We start from the raw sequence: 12,313 nt of genomic DNA, 5'->3' as shown, positions 1-12,313 counted from the left end.
TAATCTACCTATCCTGCATATTTTTGGAGTGTGGAAGGAAACCGAAGCACCTGGAGGAAACCCACACAGAAATGGGGAGAACGCGCAGACTCCACACAGACAATGACCCGAGGCCGGAATTGAACCCGAGTCCCTGGTGCTGTGAGGCAGCAGTGCGAACCACGGTGCCACCGTGCTGCCCCAACACATTGATGTGGGCTTGGAGCCACACTCAGGCTAGACTCTGGACGGACATCAGTGAAACAATTGGAGCTTTTAAGACAATCCAACAGCTTCACAGTCAATTTTATTGGTGGCCGATTTTTTTTTTTAATTTCTGGAATTTTAAATCAAAACAGATGTCAAATTCTGGCATTTCCACTGCGGGTTTTTAACTCAAATTATCTGGATTATTAGACCAGGTCTCTTGGGCCTGGACCACTCAACCATTTCGGTCAGAATAGATTTTGCATTTGTCGCCATCTCTTCAGGCCACTGGAATCTTATTTCCTGGTGTAGTCCTCGTGGAGCAATATCAGGATGGTTTCTAGCAATATTCCAGAGACTGGGAAAAAGTACACACGGAGGCACATCCAAAACTTTTTGACAGCAAACATACCGTAGGCTGCTCCGGAAAAGAAAAAATTGTCGGTACAGCATCTGCCTTCAAATATCGTGTTCCCCACCTCCATTCAAAGCTGTCAGGAGTGAAGTGCTCACTGCAGATGTACTGGTACTGAGATGGAACCCATTTCTCCCTTTTCATATTGGAAAGCCATTGTGCCAGTCTTTCTCTGTCATTCGACGGAAACCTCAATCAAAACAAAAAGTTGTTTCTGTGAGACTCTCAAAAAATATGGGGCTTCTCCTGATGCTGTAGTTAACAGTCTGCCCATATAATCTTTAGTCATTTTTTTCAGCAATTCCACCACAGCACTCATTATATTCGCCTTTAGCCAGGAAATTAAGATTTTTTCACAGTTCAGCACCAATTTACCCTGTTACAAATTTACTTTAATAATTCATGGGACACGGGCATCGCTGGTTGGCCAGCATATATCGCTCATCCCTAGTTGCCCTTGGAGGGCAGTTGAGAGTCAACCACATTGTAGGGCAGCATGGTGTCACAGTGTTTAGCACTGCTGCCTCACAGCGCCAGGGACCCTGGTTCAATTCCTGGCTTGAGTCACTGTCTGTGCGGAGTCTGCACGTTTTCCCCATGGGTTTCCTCTGGGTGCTCCGGTTTCCCCTCTCAGTCCGAAAGACGTGCTGGTGAGATGGATTGGCCATGCTAAATTCTCCCTCAGTGTACCTGAACAGGCGCTGGAATGTGGCGACTAGGGGATTTTCGTAGTAACTTCATTGCAGTGTTAATGTAAGCTTACTTGTGACACTAATAAACTTGAAAACATTGCTGTGGCTCTGGAGTCACAAGTATGTCAGACCAGGTAAAGACTACAGATTTCCTTTCCCAAAGGACATTAGCTTTTCCAACAATCGACAATGGTTTCATGATCATCAGTAGATTCTTAATTCCAGATATTTTTCATTGAATTCAAATTCCACCACCTGCCGTAGCAGGACTCGAACATGAGACCCCAGAACATTAGCTGAGATTCTGGATTAATAATCTAGCGATAATACCACGAGGCCATCGCCTTCCTTAGTGCACCAGCCCATCAACCATCATGACTACCAAGATACAGAGAAAGCAAGAACATAAAAGAAGTTGTAATGGTTTTTGTTTACTGAAGGAACAAAAGGACTATTTATTTTGGTTGGGGAGTCAGTGGCAAAGGAATCGGTTTTCAAATCAACTTTCAGTTGACAGAAAGTTTACTCGATTTGATTCCTGGGATGGAGAGGAGGGGGCGAGGGAGGGAGAGAAGGAGAGGAAGGTGGAGGGGGTGGGGGGGAGAGAGGGAGGCCCGCTGCCGCTGCTCTGCAGTTGTGATCGGATCGGGGGAGAGCAATGGCCTAACGGACTGGACAGCAGGGGGGATTGGAGATGGCTAGATGCCCATGCATTGTAGGGCTTGTGATTGGCCGCGGGCTCCTTTTATAGCGGGGGGGAGGGGGGGTAGTTGGTTGAGGCTGCTTGACAGCTCGGTCTCTGTCTTTCAGACCCCCGCTGCTGCTATTGAGCATGTGCAGCAGAGGTCTGCACATGCGCAGTAGCTCCCTCTGCAAGCTGGCTCGTGAATTAAGCCCCACCCACTACCTGTAGCAGCTAGAAATCATCTACACCATGTTTTCAATCACTAAATGCATAAAATTGGGCCTGAATACTCACCCCCCAAAAAAACACTAACTAGACACTTAGAATTAATCTTGTAAAATTCGCTCAGGGAATTGGAGCGGAGGTTCAGTTTGCAGGTTGCCACCACCCTGTTGTGAGGAAAACGTCAACGTGATTTCTCTAACGTGCATTTTCACAACTTCAAGACGTCCCAGAGGGCCACGATGCACTTTTCATTGTTGAAGTGTGGTCACCATCTGAGAAAGCACAGCAGCCATTTGGGAACAGCAAGATCCCACAGACAGCAATGGGCATCTGGGGAGCCCTCGATGAAAAAAAGGCCGACCACCCGAAATCAAAGTGATGTAGCGCAGTGGGTTAGCACTACTACCTCACAGCACCAGGGACCCAGGTTCAATTCCCAGCTTGGGTCACTGTCTGTGTGGAATTTGCACGTTCTCCCCGTGTCTGCATGGGTTTCCTCCGGGTGCTCCGATTTCCTCCCACGGTCCAAAGATGCGTGGGTTAGGTGTGTTGGCCGTGCTAAAATTGCCCCTTGATGTCAGGGGATTAGCTACAGGGTAAATACATAGGGTTACGGGGATAGGGCCTGGGTGCGATTGTTGTCGGTGCAGACTCGATGGACAGAATGGCCTCTTCCTGCACTGCAGGGGTTCTATGAAACATTGACCTTGTTTCTCTCTCCACAGATGCTGCCAGAGCTGCTGGATATTCCCAGCTTACCCCTGTATATGTGAGGGGGCCGAATGGTGGGCTAGGCTGGAGGTGGATGGGCTCAATAGCCTCAGTCCAGTGAAACAAATCCAAACACTCACTTGTAGAAGCTGATCCTGCGGTTGTCGGCGGCCAGCTGTCCGGCATGGCGGCAGCAATGGGGCACGGTGCAGTTCTTGGGCATGGCGGCCCGGGAGGACTCACCCCCACCCCCGGACTCAAACCAACGGAAACTTCCAGCGCCACTGCGGGGGAGGGGAGCCCCGACCACAGCGCCTGCGCGCCCCTCGCCACACGTGACTTCCCAAGCCGACCTCTGCCAGTATCAAACATGGCGCTCCACAGAGCACACCTTCGCCATCTTTGATACTGTTATTTACTCCCACCCCAGTCACTGCTGTGACAAAGGAGTTCCCAATGATCTTTAACTCACCACAACGTTTTGTGACTTTTGTTTAAATGCATTTTCAAAAAAATACTTCGTCCTTAAAGTTACAAAGCCAATGCTTAAAATGTATTTATGAGTGTCACAAGTAGGCTTATATTAACACTGCAATGAAGTTCCTGTGAAAATCCCCTAGTCGCCACACTCCGGTGCCTGTTCGGGTACACTGAGGGAGAATTTAGCACGGCCAATGCACCCTAACCAGCACGTCTTTCGGACTGTGGGAGGAAACCGGAGCACCCGGAGGAAACCCACGCAGACACTGGGAGAATGTGCAGATTCCACACAGACAGCGACCCAGGCCAGGAGTTGAACCCGGGTTCCTGGCGCTGTGAGGTAGCAGTGCTAATCATTGTACCACCGTACCTGTTCAAAATGGACCGGGCAAACTCAAATCCATTCCATGCGTGCTCCAAAAAAAAAATTCAAATTTCAATTGAATCCAATTCATGGTCCCCACAAATGGGACAAACAAGATCCAAGCTGACAAGATGAGTCATTGCAACCCATCTTGGGCTTGATCTGACACTTGATCTTAGCCAAAAGGCCGAGAAGCGAAAGTAAGGCCACGCAAAAAACATGAGCCGTCTCAACTAGAATATTTTTGTTATTCATCCATGGGCATCACTGGCTGGCCAGCGTTTATTGCCCATGCCTAGTTGCCCAAGGGCAGTTGAAAGTCAACCACATTGCTGCGGCTCTGGAGTTATATGTAGGCCAGATCAGGTAAGGAAGGCAGATTTCCTTCCTTAAAGGATATTAGTGAACTAGATGGATTTTTCCAACAATCAACAAAAGTTTCATGGTCATCAGTACATTCTTAATTCCAGATATTTTATCTGCTATGGCAGGATTTGAACACAGGTTCCCACAACATTAGCTGAGTTTCCAGATTAATAGTCCAGCAATAATACCACTAGGCCATCACTTCCCTCTGGGCACCACACTTTAGGAAGGATGTGAAGTCAATAGAGAAGATGCAGAAAAGATTCACCAGACTGGTTCCAAGGATGAGAAGCTTCAGTTGTGTAAATAGATTGGACAGATTGGGCTGTTCACCTGGGAGAAGGGAAGATGGAGAGGGGATTTGATAGAGGTGTTCAAAATCATGAGGAGATCGGGTGAAACCATTCCCATTGGTGGAAGGATTGAGAACAAGTGGCTCTGACGAAGAGTCATCCAGATTCGAAACGTTGGCTCTAGTTTTGTGTGGTTCGATGTATGATTGCAATAAGGAAACAGTTAAGTTTATTTGATTGACTGCAGCAGTAAGAAAACAAGTGAGACTTGCGCTCTGCCCGAGGTCCCAGGGAAATCTGTGCACTCCAGTCATGTGACACCAGACATAACCACAGCAACACATAGTCATGTGACAGCCCGGTCTACATCCTCCGCGATTAGTTTGAGCCCCCAATGGTATGAGGTATAACAGCGTACTCAGTGAAACTATATACAGACATGTGTGTACAAAGGCAGTTAACTATTCAACAGTATACAACCGATTGTGTGAGCAATGAAACACAGACTGGGCTCTTGCATTTGCTGCAAAGCCCATTGTGTGTCCCTCTCCCCCTTCTTTCAATATGTGGTCAGAGAGAACAACAATGAAGACAAAACAAAATGGCATTCACTGATCCAAACAGTCTACGTTGTGATGAAATCCCCATATTGTGCGTTGAGTCTGCTCAGACGCCCAGAGCAAGTGATAACACCAACAGGTGTCCATTTTGCTGGACTCACAAGACACGTCGTGTATGTAGAGATAGACGTCCAGATGTCAGACCATTGTGTTGTACTGACATGGGACCCACCACATTGGGCTCCAATGGGATCTGCAAAATTCTAAAGCTCCACAGAGACAAATTGTTGAGCATTTCCTGCCAGGAGTCTCTGTGGGATGTTGTGCGTGGCAAAGTGTTTCTTGTGCTGATGATAATCGAACTGCAGGTTGCATTTGGAAGGTGGTTAAATGACTGGAAATATGAGTCAATGAGGACCCAGTACTGTTTCTCATTCCACTGAAAAATACCAGACACTGTGAGCGCCCATCCGAGGTCTGGGACCTCATGCAGATGTAGCGGTTCCTTTGCTTGGTGCGGCTTCAGTGCATTACAAGGTGAACATCATGAGACGTCGCTGTCTATGTCGGTATACATCGAGGCCAGTTCAGAGATTCTTTGGCCCTGGCTTTAGTTCCTTCAAAACCAGGGTGCCCTTGGTGCAGCTGTTCGGTGTAGTTGGCTGGAGACCAAACAGAATAACAAATCATTAACCATATAGGATTAGGGTCATCGTGTATGGTTAGTTCTTCACTGAAGAGTTTGTAAGGAGGCTCCCTGGAGGATTCTGGCCAACCTTTCCATATTATATCATGCAGTGGTGTGTCTGTGATGTCTGCTTCAGCTCCTCGACATAACACGAGGACAACACTTCTATTCCCATTATGTCCACATCCTCCTCATGATCAGCCTGTTCTGTGGAGGGTAGGAAGGCTCTGGAGAGGATATCAGCCAGGTAGAGTTTCTTACCGTGTTTGTATACAACGCTGATATTATAACGCTGTAACTTTAACTTCATGCGTTGCAACCATGCAGGAGAGGCTGGTACAGGAAACTGACAAGTGGTTGTTGTTTCAACGGTTGCAGACAACCATATCATAGAATTTCTACAGCGCAGAAAGAGGCCATTTGGCCCATCAAGTCTGCACCAACCACAATCCCACCCAGGCCTATTCCCGTAACCCCACACATTTACCCTGCTAATCCCCCTGACACTAGAGTCAATTTAGCATGGCCAATCCACACAACCCACACATCTTTGGATATGTGAAATTTCTGACAGGCAAGAACTAAGGCGAGGAGTTCCTTCTTGATCCTTGCGATACGATTCTCAGTGTCCGTGAGGCCATTGGTCTGCCATTCTGTACACATGCTGCACTGAGTCCATACGGGGAGGATTCTGCTGAGATTAGGAAGGCCCCTGAATATCAACGTGCTGTGGTGACAGTGGGGTTCCTAATACTCGTCTGAGCCTGTTGAAAGATAATGTGTGCTGTTCCTGCCAACACCATTCAATGTCCTGGAGGAGGAGTTGACAAACAAGTCCATTGCAATGAATTTGTTCAGATTTCTATGATTCTATGATAGTTTCTCATGCCCAGGAAAGGCTGTAGAGCATGCTTGTCCACAGGAATAGCAATTTGTGGTATGGCCGCAGTCTTGTCTGGATCAGGTTTCACCAGCCGTGAGTCAGGGACCTGCGTATGAAACCTGATTCACCCTGAATCTGCATTTCGCAGGTGTTGTACCTGTTAATCTCAGATACTTTCAACCAGTTTACTTACTCCAAGGTTTTACCCCGGTGCCCTTATTTGCAAGGTGGACAAAGGACAAACACAAGTAAAGGTTCAACAAGTTTATTAATAATAACACTATTAACCCTTAAATTACCCACATAAAACAAGAGGATACCCCAGATTCAAGTATACTACCCGTAAAGATGGTTTGGTTAAACTGCAGGCCCGATTCTTTGAGTCCCTCTGGTCCGTCGTCACGAAGGTGAGTCTTGATGGCCGCTTCTTCCTTCCTTCCTTCTCTGGTCAGTCTTCCGAATGGTCACGGCCGTCTCCCCTGTCGAGTCTTCGCTGCTGTGTGCCTCTGGGTGTGTCCCTTTATCCCCAGCCTGCTTGCCTTTCCAGAAACTTCTCTGGCTTCTGGCCAATGAGGTCCCAGGAGGGGGTTCCAATACCCAGTGGGTTTCTTGATGTCTGCCTGACAGGACACCAGGGTCCGCCCCCCAGGTGTCCATCTCCATGTTGTTGAACTTGTTATCAGGTAAGGTTTCTACAGGATCTCTTGGTGACAGAAAGTCTGGCCCGATCTGGGCTTCTAACAATAGACCGATGCATTTCAATGAGGTGCCATGATCTCCTGTTAAGTCTCAAGTAGAGTGTAACGACCTTTGATGCGTGGTTGATGGGTCAGGCCCAGACACATTTGTGTATTTGTACAATTGGCCTGCCTGAGGTTTGACTGTGTTTGATTTCAAAATGCCCAATTCTTTAATTTAGGATATTGATGCGCGTTATCACACACGAGGCTTGAGATGCTCAAGGAAATAAAGGCTTTTATTCACTGTTACAACGAAGCTACCATGTATAGTACACGATCCCAGACTGAGGGGTCCCAGACAGAGCAGTGACCTTTATACCTCTCCCAGGAGGCGGAGCCCGACTGGGTTGTACCATAATAACTATAATACAGGTGTAACAGCCCAACCCTAACCCCAACAGCAACAAGTAGAACAACCCATCCCTAACCCCAACAGCAACATACATACATACTCGTAGTACTGGCCAGACCCTGGCTCAGTACTATCTAGTGGGAACCAACGATGGTTCACCACATTCACCCCTCCTTTGAAGACAAAGGCCGGCGGGGTACAAAAAAAAACCAGAATAATTTGTCATCAGTCTATAAGTTCAGACGGTCAGGGGGACCGCACCGTCGTTGTGACCTCCTCAACACCGGTGATGACACCGGAGTAGGCACTCGCGGTGGCGTTCTCCCCAAGGCAATGTCCAACGGTTCCTCCACAGTCTCACGGGCCGGTTGACCCCGAGGTGATGATAATCCGTTGAGTTCCGACACACCCTGAAGTGGTGACCATCTCCTGGACTCAGGCAAGCTGTACACGGGAGTAAAAGGGTTAAGTAATGGTCCCGATGCTGCCCGCGCCGTGTCAGGAGGGGAAACAATAGTTGGGGGGTTTCTAACAGGGGGTATGGGACCTGCTGGCGCCAGGTCTCGAATCGAGACCGTGTCCTCTCGCCCGTCAGGGTATGCCACATAGGCATACTGAGGGTTGGCGTGGAGGAGATGGACCTGTTCGACCAATGGGTCGGACTTGCGGGTCCTGACATGTCGCCGCAGGAGGACAGGTCCTGAGTACGTCAACCAAGACGGTAATGAGGTCCCAGAGGAAGACTTCCGAGGGAATGAAAACAGCCTCTCATGGGGAGTAGCGTTGGTTGCCGTACACAGGAGTGAGCGTATGGAATGGAGCGCATCAGGGAGCACCTCTTGCCAATGGGAGACTGGAAGGCTTTTTGACTTCAACGCCAGTAAGACAGCCTTCCAGACTGTAGCATTCTCACGCTCCACCTGTCCGTTACCCCTAGGGTTGTAGCTCGTGGTTCTACTAGAGGCAATCCCGTATGAGAGCAGGTATTGCCTCAAGTCATCGCTCATGAACGACGAGCCCCTATCGCTGTGAATGTAGCAGGGGTACCCGAACAGGGTGAAAAGATCACGGAATGCCTTGATAACCGTGGCAGCGGATGTATCAGAGCAGGGAATAACAAAAGGGAATCTCGAGTACTCATCAATGATGTTGAGGAAGTACACATTCCGATCTGTTGAGGGAAGGGGGCCCTTAAAGTCGACACTCAGTCTTTCGAAGGGACAAGTGGCCTTGACTAGTTGTGCCCGGTCAGGTCGGTAAAAGTGTGGTTTGCATTCCACGCATACCCGATAGCTTCTCGTTATGGACCTGACATCCTCCACCGAGCAGGGCAGATTGCGGGCTTTTACAAAGTGGTAGAGCCGAGTGACCCCAGGATGGCATAGATCATTATGGAGAGCCTGCAAACGGTCCTCCTGTATACTGGCGCATGTTCCACGCGACAGGGCATCCGAGGGCTCATTGAGTTTCCCTGGACGATACATGATGTCGTAATTATAGGTGGAGAGTTCGATTCTCCACCTCAAGATCTTGTCGTTCTTGATCTTGCCCCGCAGCGTGTTATTGAACATGAACGCCCCACGGACTGCTGGTCCGTGATCAGGGTGAACCGTTTTCCCGCCAAGTAATGGCGCCAATGCCTGACGGCCTCCACAATGGCCTGGGCCTCCTTTTCCACCGCTGAATGTCGAATTTCGGGGTCTTGGAGGGTGCGGGAAAAAAAAGCGACGGGCCTGCCCGCCTGGTTAAGTGTGGCGGCCAGGGCGAAATCAGATGCATCACTCTCCACCTGAAAGGGGATGGACTCATCAACAGCGTGCATCGTGGCTTTCACGATGTCGGCTTTTAGTTTATCAAAGGCCAACCGAGCCTCTGGTGTTAGGGGAAAAGAGGTGGACTTGATGAGCGGACGGGCTTTGTCCGCGTAATTGGGAACCCACTGTGCATAGTAAGAGAAGAAGCCTAAGCATCTTCTCAGTGCTTTTGCACTCGTGGGCAGGGGAAGTTCGAGGAGGGGACGCATACAGTCTGGATCAGGGCCAATGACCCCGTTTTCCACCACGTATCCGAGGATGGCTAAACGGCGCGTACGAAATACACACTTCTCCCTGTTGTAGGTCAGATTCAGGCGAGATGCAGTGCGTAGGAACTTAAGGAGATTTGTGTCGTGGTCCTGCTGGTCATGGCCGCAGATGGTGACATTATCAAGGTACGGGAAGGTAGCCCGCAGCCCGTTCTGGTCCACCATTCGGTCCATTGCACGCTGGAAGACCGAGACCCCATTGGTGACACCAACAGGAACCCTGAGAAAGTGATACAAGCGACCATCCGCCTCAAAAGCCATGTATTGTCGGTCCTCTGGGCGAATGGGGAGTTGGTGGTAGGCAGACTTGAGGTCTATGGTGGAGAACACCCGGTACTGCGCAATCTGGTTGACCATGTCAGATATGCGCGGGAGGGGATACGCATCCAGCTGCGTGTAGCTATTAATGGTCTGACTATAGTCAATGACCATCCGGGGTTTGTTCCCACTCTTGACCACCACGACCTGCGCTCTCCACGGACTAGCGCTAGGTTGTATGATCCCTTCCTTGAGGAGCCGCTGAACTTCAGATCGAATGAAGATCCGATCCTCAGCGCTGTAACGCCTACTCTTAGTCACGATGGGCTTGCAGCCTGGCACAAGATTCTGGAACAGGGAGGGTGTGGTAATCTTCAGCGTCGAGAGGCGTTGGGCAATTTGGAAGCTGCTGTTCTCCCACTGAAAGCGGAGGGAGTGGCCCATCGTACTGTAGGGTTACACTCTTCAAGTGGACCATGAAATTTAGTCCGAGGAGTATTGGCGCGCAAAGGTGCGGCAACACCAGGAGCTTGAAGCGCTCGTAAACCGTGCCCTGCACCGTTAAATTTACCACGCAACTCCCTAGCACGGTGACAGACCGGGACCTTGATGCCATCGAAATTGTCTGTTTGACAGGTTGGATCTGGAGGCCACACCGCTTCACAGCATCTGGGTGAATAAAACTCTCAGTGCTCCCGCTGTCAAACAGACAATAAATTAACTGGTTGTTTACCTGAATGTCCATCATAGACTTGTCGAGTCTGTGAGGCTTGGCCTGGTCCAGGATGATCGACGCCACCGTTGGTTCGTGAGCGCCACTGCAGGCAGCTGAAATAGACGAAGATGTCCCCTGCTGGTGGTTCGCGGTCGGTGCCGACCAACATGGCCGCTCCCATAGGTCGCACGTGGGTGATGGCGCCAAAATCAGTGACCCCTGGTGGTCACGCATCTCCGACTCCGTCGACTGTAATGGCGTCGTCCTGACCTTGCACGTGGACGAAACCCTCGACGATGCCGACGACGAAGAACCGGGCTCCGGGGAGTCGCAGGCCGCACTGCTGTTCCTAGAAGTAAGTTTAGATCGGCATACTTTCGAATAGTGCCCCTTCTTACCACAGGCGGAGCACAACACAGCTTTAGCAGGACATCGCTGCCGAGTGTGCTTCACTCCCCCACAGAAGTAACACCGCGGGCCGCCTGGAGCTGCTGCTGTTGTCAGGCCCGAGTGTGGGCACGCCATCACGCAGCTTTTCGAACCCGAGGGACGAGGAGGGATCAGCGACTGCTCCTGCCACGTTGTCTCCACGTGGTCTTCGGGATACAATACTAGGCTTTTGGAGGCCGTCTCCAATGTATCCGCTAGTTCTATCGACTGAGTGAGATCAAGATTACCTTGCTCCAACAGTCTGAGTCAGATGTAAGATGATCCGATTTCCGCCACAAACGCATCTCGAGCGAGGTCGTTCATATTCTGGTCTGCCGACACTGCTTTGCAGTTACAGCCCCTGGCTAGCTGTAGGAGCCCGTTCGCGTATTCTTCTGTCGTTTCGCCGGGCTGCCGTCGTCGAGTGGCTAAGAGGTATCGAGCATGCATCTCATTTGGCGGCTTAATGTAACGCTTCTTAAGAAGCTCGAGGGCCCCTTTGTAGTCGGTGGCCGCACGGATCGCAAGATATACGGTGTCGTTTACCCTCGCGTGGAGGACCCGGAGTCTGTCGTCGTCTGTGGTGACTGCTGCGGAGGCTGCCAGGTAGTCCTCAAAACATTTCAACCAGTGGTCGAAGGTGTTCGAGGCGCCCGCCGCACGTGGATCCAGTGTAAGACGTTCGGGTTTGAACATCTGCTCCATACTCTCTGTATTGTTTTCTTTTTTTTTACGACGAGAGTTTAATTAACAGTGAATAAAATTGGTGCGCGTTATCACACACGAGGCTTGAGATGCTCAAGGAAATAAAGGCTTTTATTTACTGTTACAACGAAGCTACCATGTATAGTACAAGATCCCAGACTGAGGGGTCCCAGACAGAGCAGTGACCTTTATACCTCTCCCAGGAGGCGGAGCCCGACTGGGATGTACCATAATAGCTATAATACAGGTGTAACAGCCCAACCCTAACCCCAACAGCAACAAGTAGAACAACCCATCCCTAACCCCAACAGCAACATATATACAGACTCATAGTACTGGCCAGACCCTGGCTCAGTACTACCTAGTGGGAACCAACGATGGTTCACCACAGATATCCAATTTTATCAGCCTTAAAACTAGGCCCTGTTTATATCACCACACAGGGATGAGCTTCAATTGGAGATCCCTGACTTTGTTCAGGAC

The 12,313-nt window shown here is 49.9% G+C and overlaps 1 protein-coding gene and 1 pseudogene across 3 annotated transcripts in view; both read right to left on the bottom strand.

Annotated features, from left to right (window-relative positions):
* Positions 1-3,211, bottom strand: part of LOC144511342 (THAP domain-containing protein 5-like) — a 31,963-nt gene extending 28,752 nt beyond the window's left edge. For all 3 annotated transcript variants that reach the window (XM_078241616.1, XM_078241617.1, XM_078241618.1), the window contains exons 1-2: positions 3,055-3,211; positions 599-791 (exon numbers count right to left, since the gene is read on the bottom strand). In XM_078241616.1, coding sequence (XP_078097742.1) covers positions 599-791; positions 3,055-3,137 — 276 coding nt within the window. In that variant the 5' untranslated portion in view covers positions 3,138-3,211. The remainder of the gene's footprint in view (positions 1-598; positions 792-3,054) is intronic.
* Positions 3,212-3,725: 514 nt separating this feature from the next.
* Positions 3,726-3,957, bottom strand: LOC144511601 (U2 spliceosomal RNA; annotated as a pseudogene).
* Between the last annotated feature and the right edge of the window lie 8,356 nt (positions 3,958-12,313).

The sequence above is a fragment of the Mustelus asterias genome, chromosome 24 (assembly GCF_964213995.1).
Source record: "Mustelus asterias chromosome 24, sMusAst1.hap1.1, whole genome shotgun sequence".
Taxonomy (NCBI): domain Eukaryota; kingdom Metazoa; phylum Chordata; class Chondrichthyes; order Carcharhiniformes; family Triakidae; genus Mustelus; species Mustelus asterias.
This window is presented reverse-complemented; position numbering and strand designations above follow the sequence as displayed.